The following is a 23,333-nucleotide window of genomic DNA, read 5'->3' on the forward strand; positions in this document are numbered from 1 at the left end:
AATGACAATTCAAGGCTTGTGATGCTGACAAGTAAATATCTTAGATGGCTCTAGAGATGGCTAGAGCAAGGGCTTTTGAAGATTGTTGTTATCTGCCTTCACGTTGCTTCCAGTTTATGGTGACCCTAAGGCAAACCTATCATGGGGCTTTCTTGGCAAGATTTGCCTTTGCCTTCGCTCTGAGGCTAAGAGAGTATGACTTGCCCAAGGCCACCAAGTGGAGTGTAATGGCTGAGTGGGGTTTGAACCCTGGTCTCCAGAATCTAATGCTCAAACCACTACACCATGCTGACAGTGGGGAAGACCATTGTAGGAAGGTTTTCCTATTCTTCATGCTCATTCAAATACATGTTTTGAGGAAGATCTAATTCCTATCCAGTAGGGTTAACCTGGCTGCATATCTGCAATGGGATGGTTAAAGGCAAGTGGGCAGGCATTATACACAGCCTGTATGGAAAGAGGGACTCATGCAGTTTGACAATGTATGTGAAATAAAATGAAATGTACAATCCAAAATATATGAATTGGCTTTGTTGACTAATGAAAGAGAATGTCAGCTCTTTTTAAAACTTCTGTAAAGGCACAAGATCCTGTCTAATCTTGAAAGCTAAGCAGGATCAACCTTGGTTAGTACTTGGGTGGGAGACCACCAATGAATACAAGGTGCTATAGCAGAGGAAGGAACTGGCAAAACCACCTCTGAGTATTCCTTGCCTAAGAAAATCCTATGAAATTCATGGACTGACCCTAAGTTGACAGGTGACATGAAGGCACATAAACATACATAGCTGTATCAAGCAGGCCAGTCAACCACAGTGTAAGGTTATATTTACCTTAGAAATTAATTTTTTATGAGACATTAAAAAAGTCAGATGTCTAGCATCTAAATATAAATGCACAGTTTTTCAAAAGTGACAGTGAAAGCAACCAGCTCACATCACATCCTTAACACTCAACTGGCATTGGCTTGTAACAGACTCGCCATAACAGAGTCAGAGGAACAGTTCTGCCATTAAAACTGAGTCCATTGTTCAGATTGGGATGAGCGAAGTGTGACCCTCAAGATGTTGCTGGACTGTAAATTACTAAACTGACAAGGGATGCAGGGACAACCTGATGATATCTGGAGGGCTGCCCTTTTATCTTATTACCAGCCGAGGTGGGTTTCTGCACCTAGCTGATGAACAGCTGACAGTGATAATCTTATGCATATCTACCTAGGAAGAAATCCTACTGACCTCAATGAGTCAGCATGCATAGGTTTGGGCAATGTTCCATTCCTGGCTTGACCTCTTAGTGGACAAGCATATAACCTGACCATGGACAGTTCACAGTGACACCCAGTATGGCTACAAATCAGGCTGAAAGGAAGAAGGCAAGAGCTAATTAGACCTCCAACTGTGAACTTTAGCAGCCCTTGGGCCCAAAGCTAGGACCAGATTTGAGGAGGGTGGTCAAGATGTTCTTGAATAGCCAGTATCTCACTGGTGTACTAGGGAACAGAGGAGTGTTTAGTGACTGGTATACACAGCAATAGAAGTTGGTGCTCAGCGCTACACACTCCCATGCAGTGGTGTGTTGGTAAATCTTGCACTATAAGCCTTAGAGTTCCCTCTGCAGAACATAGCCACATAGCCCAACCCCCCTCCCAAAAAAACACAACTATGGATGCCGGCCATGAAAGCCTTCGACTTTCTTACCTTAGAGTTCCCTTTTCTTATTATGCTTCAGTTAGCAAAATGCTTCTTGAACCAACTCTGTCCTTCTCCCTTACCCATTCAAGCTTCAGTTAAGAATATAAGATGATATGGATTTTCCACAAAATCAGAGATTTCGCCTAAAAATTAGGAAGAACTTTCTTATAGTAAGAGCTGTTCAATAGTGGAATATGCTGCCCCAGACTGTGATGGAGTCTCCATCTTTTGAGGTTTTTAATCAGTGGCTGATGTCAGGAGTGCTTTGATTGTGTCTTCCTGCATGGCAGGGAGTTGGACTGGAGGGTGTTGTGGTCTCTTTCCACTCTGGGATCCTATGTGTGGCATAATTTTTCCCCTTCTAAGATGCAAAATCAGCTTAATTTATGAGATAAACATTAGTCCTGTGCAAGTGTTCAGCTTACAAAGACCATGATCTGCAAATATGTAGGGCATGGGGCTTTTCACACTGGGCACACCCCATATTCAAGTACTTGCCAGCCTCACTACCCATTCAGTCCAGGCCTCACTATGTTGAGTGGCAGGATCTGAGAAGGAGTTGCATTTGCTTGAACATAGATAGCAATAGCAAGTACATTTCTATACTGCTTACCGAGGTAGGCAGTATGGATTTTGTGTGTGTGTGTGTGTGTTGTGTGCCTTCAAGACATTTCCAAATTATGGCAGCCCTAAGGTGAACCTATCACAGGGTTTTCTTGGAAAGTTTTTTCAGAAACTTCTTCAGGGTTAAAAAAAAAAAGCCTCTTTTGGACCCTTTGGCTACCAATTTGGGCCAGGGCTCATTATAAGGCTTTGGTCCTAGCATTTAAAACCCTGCACTTTAGTATTTGGCAGCTTAGCTAGCATGGTATGTACCATCTAGAAATTTAAAATCTGCAGACAAAAGATTATTGACGGTTCCACCAAAGCCTATAGCTCTATCAAGGCTCTGAGCCTTTCAGGATCTGGCTCTGCATTTGTAGAACAGTCTTCCTTTGCACCTTCGGCTGGAGGAGGATCATACTCTCTTTTGCAAAGGGTTGAAGACCTTCTTCTTCGATTCAGTGGATTGCTGAAGTTGTTGAGTGTACGTAAGGTTGCCAAGATGGGTGGTGACTGATAAGGAATTGTTTTAGTATAGTAGCATATTATTTTAATATTTTAACATTTAGTACTTTTATTGTATGTGTTTTATCATCTCTTTTTTGATTATTGAGGATGTGTGATTTGAACCTGGTTTTCACGTACTGCAAATATATGATGAGATTTCTTGTCGGTGAGAATAATATGCATAAATTTTAAAAATGAACTTTTGTTTTGCAGAGAGTTGGATTGAAAGATGCCTCAGTGAAAGTGAAAACAAACGTTATTCCAGTCACACATCTCTTGGGAATGTTTCTAATGATGAAAGTAAGTATACACAATTCACCACAGAGGATCATACATTCCAATTGCATGCAAATACCCCAAAACAACAGAGTCTAAGCTGTTGCTATCTAGGGTTATCAAGCCAATATGCAACACATGGTCCACTCGTTCAGCTGGGGTTATAGCTGAGATAAAGTGTCAGTCACAGCTGTTCAAAGAACAGTTTTATGTCAGCCCTATAGACATTGGTAAGGGGTCATGGAAGTTGGAGTCAAACAACATTTTGAGGGCTCCATGTTACTCATTCCTGAAATACGGATCTCAGAGGTTACAGTGCTCTCACACTCTCTCCTTTCTTCCCAGAGTTCTTCTGAAACCTGTTTCATCTTGCCTCACAGGCTGAGCAGATCTTTCAAATATTGACAGTGAGAATATTTGTTGTCTGAAATAAAAGGATTTTCAAAATCACTTAATTCACTTTGGGCAGAATGCAAATAATGATCTTCTGAAATTGTTGTTGTTTATGCTAAATTGCTAAATAAACCTAGAGTTTAGGTTGTGTGCAGAGTTTTAAAATTCTGTCTACAGGCCCCAAAGGACTGCTTACATGTCCATGTACCACAAATAGGTATATCACAATAAAAGCAGTTCCGGAACAATAGTGATTTCAAGAAACAAAATTAAGCAAAACAAAAGCCCCAGAGTTAAATCAATCTCATGAGGGAAGATTTCTACCCATCTCCCAAAGTCAGTGTGGTCAGTTAGACTCCATCCATGAGAAGAACAAATATATTCATCAAGGTCATAGTGGATATGACAGTGCTCCACTTCTTTGTAAAAATATATCATGATGATGTTAATAAACTATACATGCTTAGTGGTTAACTTACCAAACTGCAAAATTATAAACTATCTGGGAAGATTAAATTTAGGACTAGCCTATAAAAATAAAAATAAAATTTAAAAAAGTTATTTGTTTGGACTGCAACTACTATAACCCCAACATGACCATGAGCCATGGTAGCTAGAGGATTATGGATATTTTAGTCATTAAAAGTAACTTTTCCATGCCCGGCATTGACATAAGGGAGCAGCCTCCTTGGTAACTTCTTCTGCACGCCCCTTCCTTTATTTTCCTATACTGTCCTCATGTTAACATCCTGGGCACTGGTGACTCTGTTTCAGTGGGGCACCAAATCTGCTCTTTGCTTTAGTACTTGCTGGAACTATCCAAGGTTCTGAACCATATCCTCAGCGCAGGCAAAGTTCCTTGACTGTTTTTTTAAGACTTGGACTGAAACCCAGAGCCTATTCACTACCCCATAACACCAGCCACCACTATCTGTGTGGAAGGCAAGGCATGTCTTCTTTCCATTATTAGTCTACAAACAAATTGTCTTTAGGGTAAAACCCATGTTTCATCTTTTGAATGCTACCTAGTCTCTCTGATAGACTGCCTTCTGAACGTAGCCCTTGGATCCAAAATTCAAAATGCCCTTGACACTACCTCTCTGTGTACATTATAGAACAAAAGTAATATGAATCTGTGTTTTGAAAGTTGGTTATATTGAGGAATAGCGAAATAACCATTAATGAATTAGTGAATAACCATAAGGTTGTGAGTTCAATACCAGGCAAGGGCTCAGGCTCAACTCAGGCTTGCATCCTTTTGAAGTCACTAAAATGAGTATCCAGCTTGTTGGGGGCAGTTAGCTTACATGCTGTGCTTAAGTGCACTGATAAGTGATATAGAAATGTACTTGCTACTTGCTACTTAGTGCATTAAATCCAGATTTAAAATCTGGAAAGCCACACATCCCCTAACTCTGTGTAAGAAACATGGTTCTTGTAAGACGCAAGCCCCTGTCAGATATTATTCTAAATGTATGAAAGCTCAGTGAGTGTAGGTAGCAACTCACTCACTGAAACTGCAGTTTAGGATTATGCATGATCAATTAAAATATTCCTCTTTAGCTAAATTTTATGCATGTGGGACTGAAGCAAAGGAGACTTCTGCTTATTCACATTTTAGATACTTTGTTATGCCATTATATGGTCATATTGTTTAATTTTAGTTAGGTACTACCTCATGGGCTAAAAGGTAGAATGTAAAAATCAGCAAGATATTCTTCAGCTAAAGCATGTTCATCAGGACCTTGATGGACATTTTGGAACTGTGGGAACTAATGAATGCTCTTCAGTGATAGAAGAGAAAGGGGTGGATGGAAAAATCTACCATAAAAGGTGCACAATTAATTTGTGGAATGTGCTGTAAAGTGTCAATGGGCTTTGGTGACTTTAAAAGAGGATTGGACACATTCCTGGAGAATGAAGATATCAGCAGCCATTAGTCATGATGGCTACAGCACACACAGCCTCCAGGATCAGAGATGAGTATGCCTCACTGAGTACCAATCACTGAAAATGATGTGCCCAGCATTGATCATATGGCTGTGTACTTTGTGACCCCAGAGGGAACAACTCATGCTAGCAGCTTGAGGGCACAGTGGGACGTGTGTGTAGACAGTTGCCCCATGTTGCTATGGAGTGCTTCAGATTTTCCTGCAAAATCCAGAGCAAAGGGTGACTTTTACTAAACCAACTAAGGCAGTACTAAGGCAGATTAGGTGTGGAACTGGCCTTCCTTCATGAAGACAGTCTGCGCTCAAACTGGGATTTTGGCTCTGCATAGTCTAGATAGGTTGCAGTGAGAGCATGGGGAAATTGGTTTAATTGGCTCATGTAGGCATGCCCTAAGATGATCTCTCTTCATGTTGTTTTATGGTGATCGTGTTTTAGCAGTTCTAGTACAATCAGATGAACAAGGCTGGGTGGCTCATTTGAACAACAGTTCATCAGAAACGTGTTGGAAAGCTCCCTTATGATCAATTCCTCTTTTTTGTTTGCCTGCTATCAAGTCACAGATGTTGTCTGTGGCACTGAATACAGCCAACAGTCAAGCCTAGGTGATGAGAAGACCTCTGTGAAGTAGTCTGACACACTTGACCTCATGTTTGTTAAACTGATGTCAGCAAGCTTTCCTTTGTGATATCATTATCTCTCAGTAACCTCAGCTTGCTGACCCAAGTTGAAGGTGCTCATTGCTGTGCAGTTTTTTATCCAGGTAGTGACTGTTTGATATACACTAATGACAAAGCCTCAGACAATTGAATCTGCCCTTGTCTCCTCAATGGCTGTGAATGGAAAAGAAAAACCATCAATGAGGGAAGGGGATCAGGTTCATAAATCAGAACCAGGTAACACTAACATTTTAGCTGTATACTTTTTGTCTCACAATATGACAAGGAAAGGGGGGGGGGTCAGTGATTTCATCTGCTACATTCTCTGTCTTGGTAGGCCTCAGGAGAACAGTTAAATCAGCATCAGTTGTTGGGCATGTCACTCTTAGGGAGGGCTCAACTTACCTTTAAGATTCTGACAAATTGTGCAACCCTTAAAAGCTCCCTTATATCACATCAGACTAGTAATCTACCAAGCTCAGGAATGGGTAACCTTTGGCCCTCCAAACACTTTGGACTATACCCCAAAATCCATTATCTTTGGCCATGGGAGCTATAGCTATAGAGGACATAGAGTCCCCATCCTTAATCTAGTCCAATGTCCTCTCCATTGAATGCCAATGACATTCTAGGCTTTCAGGCAACATGCTTTCCCAACACTTCATTATTGATACTTTTAACTGAGAATGCTAAGAATTGAAACTAAGACCCACAGCATTCCTGCCTTCCTCCTATTTACAGATCTATAATTCCAGAATGCCCTGCAGTTCCTGCACTGCCCTATAATCAGCCCAGCTGGAAAAATCCAGCTACCTCACCCTGAGGGTTATCCAGGTGAACCTGGTCCTTGAATTTTTGTGGCGCTTCCCAGATACTCTGGCAGAGCTTCAACCTCTGGCTTATCAGAGGGAACCTCCACTCCCCTTGCTGCCAAGCAGGAAGATCCCTTCAGTGTCCTCACCATTCCCCTGTCTCTCTTATAAGAATCAAATATTGTTATCAAATTGGGGCTTAGATGAAATGGCCTATAAGGAAGGAATGATTCTTCCCTGTCCTATAATTCGCTTAATGTTCTAACACTGGGTCAGACTGGTTGGGCACTTTAGCTTGGCTAAATGTAAGGATCATCTGCCAAAATAAATAGGGAGATGTGGTGGCCTCTTATTTAGCTGGCTTTTCTCTGATGAAGGAAATGGCCAGAGGTGGAAGGGAACTCTTTTCCTCCATGTTCTCACCCTCTCTGTGAAATGTGTTAGGCAGAGGTCTGTTTAACAGCATGTGATCCTGTAAGTTTTGGTGTAATAGGATAAATTTAGTCTCAGGAAAAGTCAGTGATGAAAGATTTAGGAGATCTGGAGGTGCTGACTGATGGCAAACATTATAGATTGTCTTTTTAATAGGCAAGCTCAGAATTCAGAGTTATTTTGTAAACTAAGATTAAAACAACAGGGACTGCTAGCAGTTACCTACCTTGAGCTTAAATTGTCGCTGACAGGTGCCTATCCAGCTATTTCAAAGGAGAATCCACCACCATTCAGGGTAGTCCATTCTATGCTTCAGCAGCTCCTACTTTAAGGAAGTTCTACCTAGTGCTTGGTTAGAATGTCTTTTCTCATCATTTGAATCCCCTGGTTCAGGTCATACCTTGCGGAGCATCAGAAAACAAGATAGTTTCAAATTTCATATGGCAGTCCTTCAGATATTTGAAGAAGACTATCATGTCACTTTTAGTCTTCTCTTTCTGCAGGCTAAACATACCCAGATCCCTGAAGCATTCCTCACAGGGCTTGGTTTCCTAACCTGTTACTGGTTTGGTCACTCATCACTTGGGCTTTTTTATATCCTCCTTAGTATGATGTTTATGTCTCATGTCTCCATGTAAATAGTGTTGATGCACAATGTCTGTCCATTTTTGTCAGACTTCTACAGGAAAACACAAGAAGTGCTATTTTTTAATGAGATTACTCTGCCTGTGGCAAGTATGAGCACTTTGTAACACACACTCAAGATGTTGGTGGACTAATACTTTCATTAGCCCTAGCAGAACTTAAAGAAACTATGTTGAGGACTATCACTTCCAGAATCCCTCAGCCACCTTGTGCTGCAAAAGGTTTTGGAGTTGTTGCCCAAAAAAGTAAATTCTGCAAGCTTTCCATCCCTGTCAGCAAAATCAGCATAACACTAGTAATGGGAATTTCCATGTAATAACATCTTATGGTTTGCTGTTAAATGGCCATCATGCTGATTCACACTGTCTCTTTGGATCCTTTGCATATTCTAGAGTTTATCGTGAGAAAGCAGGACATTGCTGGGCCTGGACCCATAAGGCCCTGCTCCCAAAATCTACCTCTCAGGATGCCCCATCTATTCCTACATGTACAGTGTAGATAATATATTAGCATATGAAAATGCTGCTGTAGACATGTGTCCATAAGGGTGCATAGTACCACCTCTGTTGGGAAATTTGAGACTATCCCTAACAGTGCCATTCCTTCATGCCCTTTAAAAGTCTTTTACCAATTGTGCTGAAAGTATTTTTTTTCTTATGCTGTTTTCTCTTAACAGATGAGGAGAAAGAGAATAACAGGGCATCCAAACCACATTCTACACCAGCTACTCTACAATGGTAAGATTCATTTTTCACAAAAAGAGAGACAGAGAGAATGAAGACAGCAGTCTAATAATCTTCTAGCAAATACTTGAAATGCATGCAGTAGTCTAGATCACCAAAGTGTATTAATATCCTATCATCATGTTTGGAAGCCAACCACACTGACTGAGGGATTCTAGGGGTTGTAGTCCAAAATGTAACTTTTCCAAATTTTGATTAGAACTATGTGTTAATTATACATAAAGAACATAGAAAAGGCTCAGAATATGGTAGCAAGTGTAGTATTCAGTTTCTGAGAATGTCAGATCTCTTTTCAAAAGGAGGTTTCTTGTCCTTATGATTATGAAGGTACACTTGAAAACAATGGCTGCTGAAATTTCAGAAGCTAGACAACTGGTTTGGGGCAAAGCTTGGAATTAATGAATGACAAGCAACATAGTTATTTGTAATATAATAATATATCATCATCATCATCATCATCATCTGTTCACAAAAGTAGTATAACAAGTAAGAACAGAGTTAATTGATTTGTGTAATGTGTAATTGCTATTACTTCCAAAAGCTACATTTAAAGGGCTTTTAGGTAACATTTAAAGAGGAACACTTCAAGTTGTATGCTCTTCTCTTATCAGTCCTAAAGCTGCTTCTCTCCAAAGAAATCAACAGAAAGTAATAGCTTTCACAACGTGACATTCAATGTACCAAGCTACTTTCTGAGAAATGCCATGAGCAATGACAATGGCTTACTTTTCAGTGTCATGAAGGCTGGGGATATATTACTTTCAAAAGGTAACTTTCCTAGCCCTGGTTTGGAGTGAATATAGCTCCTATGTCTAGCAAAACCAGAACAAATCATGTAGACAATTTTTTAAAATTTATTCACACACAAATTCATTTATATGCACACAGAAATATAAATACTCAGTTATATCTCTGGTATATCACATAACCTCATCAGAGCAGATGCTGTGGTTAAAATTTTAATATTTGATCAGTTTCACATGATCTTCAGTGCCGCAGTCCCAACCAGTGCAAGTGACTGATAGTGTTTCACAAAAGTTTAAAACAATTTGAATTTATCAATTCTATTTTATTTTGCCCACTGAAATCATGTTCCCATTAAATTATTCTGCTCCCAGTCAGGAGAAGTCGGCCTGCTCAGACTTTTCCACAATTTGAGAGACTCTGCAGATACCTTGTTAGCCAAGAATTCACCACTAATTGGATCACATTGCTCTGCTCCCAAATGAAAACAAGCAAATACTGGCAGCAGCATCTTTTCAAACACATTTCCAGCATCTTTAATCACAGAGGTTAGTAAATCCTTAAACCCACAAAATAACCCACTTTGCTGGAGTGCAGCCATTATTTACCATTGCATCCCAGATGTCTGAAGGCAAAAAGCCATATTATATCATCGAGTCTACTCACCTAAATGTTGTCTGGGCTTCTTGGGATTTACCTCTTACCAAAAAAACTACACATCTATCCCACACAAGCTTGCTTTTGGCTTTTCTGCAAAAGATCATACTTCCCATTCAAGATCATGCTAGATTATAGTAAGGAGGGAAAGCAATAGGCAATTAAAAAACGTGCCATCCAGTTAAGCCTGTGCAAGAACCAATGACATTGAAACTCAGAGATCTCTGGGTCAAATCTGCACTGCAGAAATTGTGCAATTTGACACTGCATTAACTGCCATGTCACAATGTAATGGAATTCTGGGGTGTGTAGTTTTGTGAGACATTTAGCTTTCTCTGTCAGAGAGTTCTAGATAAAATAAATATTTATTTATTTTTATTTATCTGTATGGGATTCAAGGATAAAACTAAAACATTAATGAAAAACTTTTAAAAAACAATAAAATAATTAAATAATATGAAATATTAAAGCATAACTTGAAAAACAGCATAGTTTTTTGAAACTCATATTTGTTTAAATGGCTCAGTCTCAGAAAACTCTTGAAAATAGTTATTTGATGTACTCCGTTTTCCTTCATGGCAAAGATTCTAGACAAGTGCACAGACCCATTAAATTGATAGGTTTTATGTAAATATTGATTTATCATCAGTATTTGGTGGGATAGATCTACTGTGGTTGAGACTAGCAGTTTGATTTGGACTATAGCTCTCAGAATTGCTCAGACTACATGGAGAAACAATGGACCTCTGCTAGAGTGTGGTCATATACAATAGGGGTGAGAATGGTGCAGACCTCCTGATGTTGTTTATTGTAACTACATACAGCTCTAGCTAGCAATGCCATTGGTGAAGAATACTGGAATTTGTAGTCCAGCAACATCTGGTGGGCTGTATGACTCTTCACTACTGATACTGAGTATAGTCTTTCATATCCATTTTTTCCCTGTATTTAATGTGTGTTTTATAAGTTTCTTTAATTTACTAATCAAAGCTATGTGGAAATCTGACATCAAGACAGATGTTGGGATTTCCTTCCTTGGAGAGGGTGGTTGTTTACTCCCACTGATTTGTCCTTACTGATTTATCCACAGCTGGGGTATTCATAGGATCATTGGGAGCTGGTGGTTACCATCTCAGGGGGGCAGTGAATCTGCTCTAGGTTGAATTATGGAGCTATCCAAGGTATTGAGCCATCTTCCCCAAATAGTTTCAGTACCTTGGATGATTCCTTTAAATACTGGACTAAAACCTGGAATGGATTCATCGCCCACTGAGATGGAAGCCACCAGCTGCCACTGCATTGGATCAGAAAGTTCACAAAATGTAAGGGAGCCCAAAACAAGTTGCTAGTTAGAGCCCAACAACATATGGAGGACTGCAGAAATCCCAGTGCCACTGTATATGATGACACTGTAACAGAGCATTATCGTACACACCTGTAATTCCATAAGGCATTGGTGGAAGCTGAACTACAATGGACTGTATATGTACCAGCCAAATGCATGCTCAAGTACATATATGTACTTTTTTGAACTAGATGAGGCATGCATAGATTATAACCCACCAGATCAAACATAACTGCTTGCCAGTCATATATTAGGGCAAAATTCCTTAGGCTGGGGCCCTGTTGGCTAGAGTACTGTGTTTGGCTTGGTTGGGTTCACAGGATCTGCAATCCTGATCCAAGTGGATATATATGAATAGAAAAGGGACTACAATAATTGAATTCTTTTAAAACATTCTTCACTTTTATAATATTATTTGCCATTCTGTAAGTATCCTCAAATATCATGCTGAGTGTTGATACTGCTTTTTTAAAAAGGACATATTTCTGCTTCTGATAGTGGCAATAGTTTGAGTTCATTATCCACAAAAGGTTGGAGCTGAATTCAAAATATGACCAAGTTATCTCTTTTTTATAAAAAAGGAGAAAAAGATGTTAGGTTTCTGATCATTAAAGAAAAGTTCAGGTATAATGGAACATTGTTTGGTGTCAGACTAATGACTGTCTATGAAAGAGAGGAGAAAAAGAAGGGAAAATTCATCAGATATGATGAAGAGAAATAATTAACAGCCTTTCTTTCTATCCTGCCTTGGTCAGAGAACCTGACATGCCAATTAGCAGCTGTAGCATATGAGTGAAGTCTGGGCTTTGAAAAGAGGTTTTGTTGAGGTCCACAAATTTAGGGAAGGATGCAGTGATGATATTCCGCTAGAAAGAAAAGAAGAATAGATCTTGCCCTTACAAACAGATTCTATTCATCCCATCAAATATCTTATTAAATTAGTTTGAAGCAACAAATTGCCATCATAATTTTAATGGTAAGGAGGGAAAAGAATCCCAGAACAAGGTAAGAAGGGGGAATTTTTTTTTTCCAAATGGCTTACTGGATAGTATTTAAAGAGATATATTTATTTTCAAAGTCAGATTTGCTGCACTAATATTAATTATAGGAATGGGTTTATCTATGGGCATGTTTCAGGCTGCAATTCAGAAATATTGTCCAGAATTATTTGAGTAAAATCACAGATACTGTTGGGATTTAAAATATGTTTAAATCAGAATTTGAAAAGTTACTTTTACAAACTGATTATTTGCAATTATAGCCCTAACTAAATCTAGTTAGTCACTATTATAGGGGCTCTACAGACCACCCTGAAGGGTTGCCCTGCAGCCGCCCCTTTTTGCACCAGATCAGGGCAACCTTATGCCATGGGCCTGATCCGGCCTTTCGAGATTGCAAAAAGGAACTGCAAAAAAAATTAGTTGGGGTTAGAAAGAGTAGGAAATGATATGCAAGGGCTGTTTTCATGTGGTAATAAATGTGTACCCTGTTCCAGCTAGGATGATGCATATGTCACTAGGTGCTACATGTGATTTCTGTCTACCTACAGCTTCCACACCTCAGTGAAGTCCACATTTTTCACTGCAGGCACAAGTGCCATTACAAACAGGAAAGCCAGTGCTAAACTGAGAACATTGCACAAGGATAATAGCAGGATAGGGGTGGGATTGCTTGAAACAAATGATGTTCAAAAAGCAGGCCCAACCCTGCCATTAGGTAGAGTACAGCATCCATGTCCAGCAGCAGATTTGTCATGTCCTAAAAGAATAGGACATTTTTACTGTCATTCATAGCTGGGGGCTTTAAAATTATATCCTTATGATATGCGCATGCAATATGTATATACATATCCCCAAAAACAAAACTGTAAGATATAAAAGAAATTCTAGATGGTGTGAAGGTGTTAATTTGTTTTCCTGCAAAAGACTAAATCTTGTGGCATCTTTCAAATACAAGCAGGCCTTTCTGGTATATACTTTTCACAGATATGTATGGAGTATAGCAGAATAATGCTTGTTTGGCTTACATTTTATTTCTTTCAGTTCTTGTATAATGCACTGGAAATAATAACATGTTTCCAAATAATGTTTTAATGTATGGCTGCCTTCAAATATGTGCTGATATTTTATTGAAGTGCAGTTCTATACCAGCTTTTGGGAATAAACCTCACTGCACTCCCATCTCCTGAACAGAGGACAGGGGTGGGAATGCTGTGGCTCTCCAAATGTTCTCTGATGGCAGTTCCCAGCATCCAACACCACTGCTGACTAAGTTTGCTGGGATTTGTAGTCCAAGAACATCTGGTAGGACATATGATTTCCAAAGCTAGTATAGGATGTGCTGTCAGTCTTCAAGTGATGTAAGATATGAAGTGGAAGACATTCACAACTGGCATCCATAGTTTTTTGTGGGTTTTTCGGGTACATAGACCGAAAAACTCATAGAAAACTATGAAGTAAGATCATCTACAAGAAGTCTTACTCCATGATGTTGTGTATCTTGTCATATCACAGAGTTGGTTGCTTTTCATCTGTATAGATTCAGATTTCAATACAGAATAGGAAGTAATACTGTGAGTGTATGTTAGCAAAATATAATTGTTTGTCCCAGCTGGAATAAACTCACTATATCAATGTGTTTTGTTAGCATTTAAAAGATCACTGATCCAATGAGTCTGCTTCAGTTCAGGTTACCAAATGGATTTAGCTGTGTGTGGTTGTATTGTTTAGCTTATTATTGAGAATAAAATAAAGAAGATGCTAACATAGTGGCCATTTGCAGATACAGATGTTGTAACACAGGGCTGCAAACATTTGTAGTTTCCCTTGTCTGATCATTGTTTTGAAGGCTGGAGGAGAACTACGAGATTGCAGAAGGCGTTTGCATTCCTCGAAGTGCCCTCTACATGCACTACTTGGACTTCTGTGAGAAAAATGACACTCAGCCTGTCAATGCCGCTAGCTTTGGAAAGGTGAGTACGTAAATATCAGTACTATGTCTTGCTACAAAATTTCACTCAAGTGAAGTATTTAAGATTTGAAAGGCAATGCTATGAAATATACAATCCCAGCACTAACCTTCTCCCAATCCACTAACCTTCAGATATATTTATTAAAGGGGTTGAATTCCCCCGTAATTAGAGCTGATTGGAGGGTGCCCAGTGGAAGGAAGCCTTTGCTAGACATAGTCAAACAGCTCAGCTTCCAGAATCCCCCAGCTATGTGGCTGGGGGATTTTGGAAATCGTAATCCAAAATGTGATATTTCCAAGTTCTGAGCATAGTGGCTGACATCCAAAGATGTAGGAAACTGTTAGGAAAACAGAACACTCTACTCAGGAAGGAGACTTCTTTTGAAGTTTGTATTTGGAAGGCAATGTCTTGAATTAATTGGGTGATTATTGGCATCAATGTCAGGAAGTATTTTGAGAACATGAGACTTAAGTCAAACACTACCTGAATGGATTTGTCAAACAGTTGGTGATGATGTTAATTAACAGTGGCATTGATATAATACTATAGAGATTAATTGTATTATTCCTATATTCTAGTTAAATTTGCCTTGTATAGCATTTTTGGAATTTTTTCTATTTCTGGTCCTTTCCCCAAGATTATGTTGAATATCAACTATAAAATTATCAAATATTAAATACTGGTGCATCTACAATTATATACTAGGTATCATCATCCAAGACCATGCATCAGATATTAATTATCAGACAACAAATATCAAATATTTAATAGTCAGTCAGTACAGTATTAGAGTCTTCAGCACTTTTAATTTAGTATATAAAACACAAAGACCAACAATAGCTACAAATATTTCAAAACTAGTCATAATAGATACACGTTTCTCCTTTATCCACAGTCCTTTAAAAAATCCTAGTCACTGCATAAGTCTACCCCTCTTAACAAAAGCAATAACAATTTTTTTTACGGACAATAATGTTCCAGTGTAACAAAAGCAGGAAAATAAAAACAAAAAGGAGGAAGAATAACCACATTAGTTGTAAATTCTATAAAAGCTGACCAAACATTCAGATATAAAAGTCAATTTGTAAATTTTATCTATTCATCATTGCTTCAAATGTTGCAAGCACTATTAGATCTTATGTCCCTTGGCCAAATTATCTGTCCAATAACAAAGTACTGTATCACTCTTTTAGCAGTCAAAAGGGCATGAAAAATCCACTTCCATTGGCCATTTGTTAATTTCCAAGAAACAGGTAACTAATTCAAAAGAACATGCACATCCCTGAATATCAAGAAAATTTCCAAAATCAGATTTACTTGTGTGATTACTTCCCCCCACAAAAAGGACATCGCCAAAATATATGTGTTAAGGATGCATTGGCAGTATTACATCTCAACAATTTGATGATTTAGAAAGCCCTTTCTTGAATACACATTTCAGCAATCAGTATACCTGAAAGAGCAATTTCTGCTGGATAAGATAAAATATAGTCAGAGATCTATAGCAGGGGTAGGCAACCTGCGGCCCGCGGGCCGGATGCGGCCCGGCGAGGCCTTGGGACCGGCCCCAGCCTGGTCCTGCCACCGATTGCCGCCGGGACCTTTGGGAGGCAATTGTCTATAGAAGCCTCAGAAACATGCATTTATATTAACATTTGTTAAAAAATCAGCAAATTTTTTCGCGTGTCCTCAATTTTTTTTAAAAAAAAGTGTCTTCCATTTGAAAATTTTGTCCTGCATTTGTCCTGGTTTATTTATATATTTAATTTTTTTCAAAAAATTAAATCACACAATCATTCTTTCTATTCCTACATGGCAGAATTATTTATTTTTTGGCTTCAGCCCCCCAGTTGTCTGAGGGACAGCAACCCGGCCCCTGGCTCAAAAAGGTTGCCTACCCCTGATCTATAGCCACAGGGTTGTCCTAGGGAGGTGCAGGGATACAGACCACATCAGGTGACACCCGGGGGGCATATGCCCAGTGGGACGATACACCAGATGGACTGGCGTGGCTGTTGGCATTTGGAAAAGGGTGTTCCCTTCCTTTCTCACTCAGCCAGCACCTGTGCCAGATCCTGAATGGGCTGAACAGAGACTGTACCACCACCACCCAGCGGCAGTTTCTGCTAGGGGCTATGGTACCTTCTGTTTTGGGTCCGGCATGGCTGCCAGAGGCCACAACAACACCCTGCAGCAGGTGCTGTGCCTTCCATTCAGACCCTGAATGGCAATTCAAAGGCAGCAGCACTGCCCCCAGCATCAGTCTGGCTGAGAGGCAGGCAAGCGGCTGGGGGTAGGCAAGTGAGGCAGTAGGAAAAAGGAAGTGGCAGTTTGCCACCCTCTCCAGGCACTCGCATCTGATGCCACTGTATAGCTGGCTGGAGTATGTCTATGCTGTCAGGGCATGGGGAGATTACTTTTGGGGATTAAGGTTTATTGGGTCTGAGAATGGGATTTGGACTCTTCTTGAAAGAGTAGGTGCATAGCTTGGAAGTACTCTTTGATTCATCTTTGTCACTAGAGACCCCAGTGGGCTCTGCGGCTTGGAGTGCCTGGGACCTGTTTTGGCTGGCCTACCAGCTATGGCCTTTCCTGCACAGGGATAACTTAACCACAGTAGTCCATGCCATGGTAGCTTCCTGATTAATAATAATAATAATAATAATTTTTATTTATAGACCGCTATTCCGCAATGATCATAGCGGTGTACAGTAAAATTGCAATACAATACAAAAAATTGCAAGGCCTCTCTCCCCCTCAAGATGGTGGTTGGAGGAGGGCTCTTTGTCTGCCTTGGCCTCTCCCCCTCAAGATGGTGTGGTGGAGGAGGGCTCTTTTCTTCTTCCAGGCCTGGCCTCTCTCCCCTCAAGATGGTAGTGTGGGAGGAGGGTCTTTGTCTTCAGGCCAGGCCTCTCTCCCCCTCAAGATGGTGGTTGGAGGAGGGCTCTTTGTCTTCAGGCCTGGCCTCTCTCCACCCTCAAAGATGGTAGTTGGAGGAGGGCTCTTGTCTTCCAGGCCTGGCCTCTCTCCCCCTCAAGATGGTGGTTGGAGGAGGGCTCTTTGTCTTCCAGGCCTGGCCTCTCTCCCCCTCAAGATGGTGGTTGGAGGAGGGCTCTTTGTCTTCAGGCCAGCCTCTCTCCCCCTCAAGATGGTAGTTGGAGGAGGGTCTTTGTCTTCAGGCCAGGCCTCTTCTCCCCTCAAGATGGTGGTTGGAGGAGGGCTCTTTGTCTTCAGGCCTGGCCTCTCTCCCCCAAGATGGTGGTTGGAGGAGGGCTCTTTGTCTTCAGGCAGGCCTCTCCCCCCTCAAGATGGTGGTTGGAGGAGGGCTCTTTGTCTTCAGGCCTAGGCCTCTCTCCCCTCAAGATGGTGGTTGGAGGAGGGCTCTTTTGTTCTTCAGGCCAGGCCTCTCTCCCCCTCAAGATGTGTTGGAGGAGGGCTCTTTGTCTTCAGGCCAGGCCTCTCTCCCCCCTCAAGATGGTAGTTGGAGGAGGGCTCTTTGTCTTCACGAGCCAGGCCTCTCTCCCCCTCAAGATGGTGGGTTGAGGAGGCTCTTTGTCTTCAGGCCGGCCTCTCTCCCCTCAAGATGGTGGTTGGAGGAGGGCTCTTTGCTTCAGGCCTGGCCTCTCCCCCTCAAGATGGTGTTGGAGGAGGGCTCTTTTGTCTTCAGGCCAGGCCTCTCCCCCTGAAGATGGTGGTTTGGAGGAGGGCTCTTTGTCTTCAGGCCGCCTCTCTCCCCCTAAGATGGTGGTTGGAGGGAGGGCTCTTTTCTTCAGGCCAGGCCTCTCTCCCACTAGATGGTGGTTGGAGGAGGCTCTTTGTCTTCGGCCAGGCTCCTCCCCCCTCAAGATGGTGTTGGAGGAGGGCTCTTGTCTTCAGGCCTGGCCTCTCTCCCCTCAAGATGGTGGTTGGAGGAGGGCTCTTGTCTTCCCAGGCCTGGCCTCTCTCCCCCTCAGATGGTGGTTGGAGGAGGGCTCTTTGTCTTCAGGCCATGGCCTCTCTCTCCCCCTCAAGATGGTGGTTGGGAGGAGGGCCTTTGTCTTCCAGGCCTGGCCTCCTCCCCCTCAAGATGGTGGTTGGAGGAGGGCTCTTTGTCTTCAGGCCAGGCCTCTCTCCCCCTGAAGATGGTGGTTGGAGAGGGCTCTTTGTCTTCAGGCCAGGCCTCTCTCCCCCTCAAGATGGTGGTTTGGAGGAGGGGCTTTCTTGTCTTCAGGCCAGGCCTCTCTCCCCCTGAAGATGGTGGTTGGAGGAGGCTCTTTGTCTTCAGGCCGGCCTCTCCCCCCCTCAAGATGGTGGTTGGAGGAGGGCTCTTTGTCTTCCAGCCTGGCTCTCTGCTCCCCCTATTAATGGTGGTTGGAGGAGGGCTCTTTGTCTTCCAGGCCTGGCCTCTCTCCCCCTCAAGATGGTGGTTGGAGGAGGGCTCTTTGTCTTCAGGCCAGGCCTGAAAGATTAGATTACTGCAGTGCGCTCTATAGGAGCTGCCCTTGAAGACATGTCATAAACTGCAGTTACACACACACACACACACACACACACGTCTGCACGAGAATTGTGCTCAAGAAGACATGTTGCAAGAGCAGGATAAATAATAATTTCTGTTTGCTTTCATATTCCAACTTGGGTTTTTTCCGTATAATATAAAAATAATCTACAAAACCCATGAAAAAACATATTTGTTTGTCAGTGAATGAAATCCAACATATTTTGAGTCATGTCATAACTTCCAGATGAGCTTGAAAACTGCTACTAGTATGGTGTCATCCGCATATCTTAGATTGTTATTTCCTCCTGTCTTCACTCCTCCTTCTTCTGAGTCTAAACTTGCTCTTCATATGATATTTTCTGCATACAATCTGAACAAATAGGATAATAAAATGAAGCCCTGCCACCTCCTTTGCTGATTGGGAACCATTCTGTTTCTCCATATTCTCTTCTAATCATGAAGATTATCCTACTTTAGCAGTAGAAATGCCTGTACTGTTTTTTGAACAAATAGCTTCTTGTCCTAAGGACAGATTTCTCATCAGGACTATCAAATGTAGAGGCATTCCATGTTTTTAAGAGTGCTCAGTAAAATCACTAGGGGGTGTGAGGGGCGGGTGGGCGGACCACACCAGGTGACACCACAGAAGGGGAGGTAACATCCGATGAGCACCACCCATACACTTCCTTGCTGCGTGCCATGGCATGCAGCAGGGAGGAGAAGGTCCCAGCACCCCCCCCATCCCTGCCCCCACAGCTTTACCTCCAAGTAAAGCCTCACGGGATAGGGAGGGAGCGGTCCCAGCTCTTCCCCATCCCTGCCCTGTGTGGCTTTACTCATGAGTAAAGCCACACAGGACAGGGAGTTGGGAGTGTGCCCTTTTGGCTCTGCCATGAAGGCCTGTCCCCCAAAGCACATCCCCTGGACTGGGTGATACCCTGGTGTGGGATGCCATTGAGAATGTTCCATAGCTTTTATGATCTATGTAGTCAAAAGTTTTGCTATAGTCTATGAAGCACATGTTGATTTTTTCCCTAGAATTCCTTTGTAAGTTGCATTATTTCTCTCTCCATGTATTATTGGAGTCTATGGACCGGAGCAGATGAGCAGGAAAAAGCTGCTCAATCCTGCTTTTTCCAAAGCAGGTTGAAATACCACTGCCCGCACAACTCGCTCCCAAGGTGGGCTGAATACACATGGTCCAACTGCACGGTGTAACATTAAGTCACATTACTGGGTAATTTTTTTGTTGCCTCCCCAACATACATGCACACCGTTGCACAAACACACACCTACGATTTCCAGGTACTTCCCACATCTGCCCAAATGCCATTCCACTGGATTGATGGCCTTTTGATTGGCCACACATGCAATGCTGTGCCGGCAGAGGGCATTGGTACCTTAGTGCATCAGTGTGCGAGTGATCCATTGGTAAAGCACAATCATGGAGGCCCCACATACATGCCTCCTTCACCCCCCTTCACTCCATGCCCCCCTGTTGGACTGTCTGGTTTGTGTGTGTTGTAATTGTATCCATTGGAGTTGTCACATTTTCATTGCTTTCTTTTGCTGCAGCCCTACACTTGCTTTGGGGCATTTATATGCAGGCGCAAAGATGTGCATTTTCCGCCTTCAGTTGGACTATCCTGGCTCCATTTTACTCCAGTTTTTAGTCCCAGAGCACAGCTTTGTTCTGGTTTCCAGCTGCTTTGGAGGTGCGTGTCATATAAATGCCTCACCTTCCAAGTGGCTTCAAGCTGCTTTATTTTGCCCAGTGGTTTCACCCCTATGTTGCAGAATTTTGAGCATATTTTTCTTGCATGGGAAATTAATGCTATAGTCCTATAGTTGCTGCAATTTCTTGTGTCCCCTTTTTTTGTGAATGGGGATATACATTGATCTCTTCCAATCTGTTGGCCATTGTTTGTTTTTCTACATTTGCTGACACATATTAGCACTAGAATTGAATTTGTTTGTGTGGATTGTAGTAGTTCACTTGGAATAGCATCTGTTCTTGGTGCTTTGTTCTTCTCAGTTTCTCTTTTCACAACTTCTATCTCTCTCTCTCTAGAATTTGGGGTTCAGTTTTGTATGGTTATTCATTCCATATGTCGTTCATATTATTATTATTATTATTATTATTGATAGCAGGTATTTTATGATTTGGATTTTTGTAAGCAGTTCTATTAATTCAGTAAGGCCAAAATACCTTTAATGATGGGTTCTTTACAGTGCTGTGGCCACCTTAAATCCCATATTGGGAGAAAGGCAGGATATTAATTAACTGATTGATTTAATTTGCCCTATGTTTGGAGGGTTAAAAAAACCTTTCTTGCTTGTTTATTTGGTGAAATTATGAAAGGAAGTTAGAGAGTAAATAGGATGTTTCGTTTTGTTCTAGGTTTGTTGAGCAAATATCCTATCTGGAGGACTAAACCATACTTTCTGAACAGCAACAATCTCCTCCCCAAACCTAAAAAATGCCATTTCCCCCATACCCCTCAGAAGCCCCCATTCCTGTCTGCACAAACAGAAAGAGAGAGGGGTGGGATTAATGTGTAATTAAAGAGAATTTGGAAGGCTGAGAAGTTGCGGAATGTTAGATCAGTAGCTGGAACAGCATGTGGTGTTCTTTAGGTAGGCTTCATCGAATCCATACAAAGAGAGAGAAAGAGAGAGAGAGGCTGCTTGCCTTGTCTGCTCATTTATCACATAGCTAGGCTGAACTTTCACAGCTCCACAAAAGTGCTTTTCTGTTTGCTCATTCCACCCACCCTGACTTGCTCCAGAAATTAAACCAGAATGGCTCATGAAATTCATGCTTCTGCAACATTCTATACACAATACAACACACACAGACTATTTTTGATGTTTTGTGAGCCAATGGAAATTGGTTTTATACTATGAAAAACAAGAGTACAGTACTAAAATTGGAGGGTAAATGGAAATTATATGTAAATAGCTTTGTGTGATGTTGTCGGGTTTGGTTAATTTTGCATAGCAGCTCTGAACCAAAAGTACTTCACAGAACCTTGGACTCTCAGTCAGTGCATGGGACTTTATTGTTTGCTATTTGTGACAGGAAAAGAATGATAAAAACCAATGGCTGCAAAGGATGTTGCATCCTCATGTGTCTCAATCTAAACAGTTTTCCGGATGAAATTAAAAACAAACTATTCATAAAGTGTGTGTGTGTGTGTGTGTGTGTTGTTTTATTTATATAGTTCTATTTTCTTGGTTTGCCATTTTTTCAGTCTTGACACATCTTATTGAAATAATGTTTTCCACCATTTGGATTTTGCCTCTTTTTCACAGTGTTGTGTATGTGGACCTGATTTATGCACATAGTGTTGCCAGTAGTCTGGTTCATGTGGTGGCACATTGGCTGTACATATAAAATTCATCCAGGCATGTTAGGATCCCTTCAAATTGTGTTTGGCCGGAAACTAGTTGATGCAGTTCCTGTTTGGCTACCTGAGTGACTACTACAGTTACTGGAAAAACAAGAGTCTGGATATACCCTATGTAACATGATCCTAAAATTGCCATTTATTTAAGATTTTCTTTGCAGTCCAAACTAAAGGGGCTGATTGTTCTATAGGCTTGCTATTCATGCATTATACAACCAATGGGTATATTTGCCTGGTAATACCCAAGCTCAGGGCCTAAATACCCTGAAGATGACAGATCGTGTCTGATCTTGGAAGCTCAGTGGGGTCAACCCTAGTTAGTACTTGGATGGGGAATTGCCAATGAATACCAGGCACTGTAGGCTTTATTTCAGAGGAATGAATTAGTAAAATCAGTACTGTGGATTCCTTGCCTAAGAAAATCCTATAAAATTCATGTAGTCGCCATGTCAGCAGGTGACTTTGAATTAGCACGCACACACTTAAGTTGATTCTAAAATTCTAGTTAAATTTAAGTTATATGACTGCACCAGATGCCTTGCCAAAAGGAAGCTGAAAATTGCCATCAATGATTTCGCCTGCATCCATCCCTTTTTTGAGCTTTGAGGAGAAAGTAGCATCTGCATGCATTTTTGAAATACAATTTCCTGACCATCCCACCAAAGACCCTTCTTTTGTTTTCTCTCTCCCCGCTGTCCCTTATATTCACATTTCCTTATCTTGCTCCGTTTTTTTAGCTTATTGATTCCCAGTTGGATCCCAATAAAGGTCTGAGGGTTAAGAGTTTCAGAACTCAGTTTCCTCGGAGAGATGAGGAGCCTCTGTATTGTTTTGGTGGTAGAACACAGAAGGACCACCTGGATGCAAAGAAGCCTCCTTTCTTCCAAGCTTCTCCCTTCTTCCAAGCTTCTTCCAAACTTCCAAGGCCTAACACATTCATAATAATCTCTGTGTTTAGTTTATTGTCTTATCATTTAACAGAGTTGTTAGCGTGTCCATTTCTAACATATCA

At 41.4% G+C, this 23,333-nt stretch overlaps 1 protein-coding gene across 8 annotated transcripts in view; it reads left to right on the forward strand.

Moving 5' to 3' along the window:
• The window catches only part of RFX4 (regulatory factor X4), a 105,331-nt gene that overhangs the window by 38,912 nt on the left and 43,086 nt on the right, over window positions 1–23,333 (forward strand). For 6 of the 8 annotated variants that reach the window (XM_042470784.1, XM_042470787.1, XM_042470785.1 and 3 more), the window contains exons 2-4: window positions 3,018–3,104; window positions 8,648–8,708; window positions 14,308–14,431. In XM_042470784.1, coding sequence (XP_042326718.1) covers window positions 3,018–3,104; window positions 8,648–8,708; window positions 14,308–14,431 — 272 coding nt within the window. Of the gene's footprint in view, window positions 1–3,017; window positions 3,105–6,062; window positions 6,320–8,647; window positions 8,709–14,307; window positions 14,432–16,514; window positions 16,629–23,333 lie in introns of those variants that run through there. The other 2 variants (XM_042470786.1, XM_042470790.1) reach the window with 2 other exon arrangements.

This window comes from Sceloporus undulatus, chromosome 5 (assembly GCF_019175285.1).
Source record: "Sceloporus undulatus isolate JIND9_A2432 ecotype Alabama chromosome 5, SceUnd_v1.1, whole genome shotgun sequence".
NCBI lineage: Eukaryota > Metazoa > Chordata > Lepidosauria > Squamata > Phrynosomatidae > Sceloporus > Sceloporus undulatus.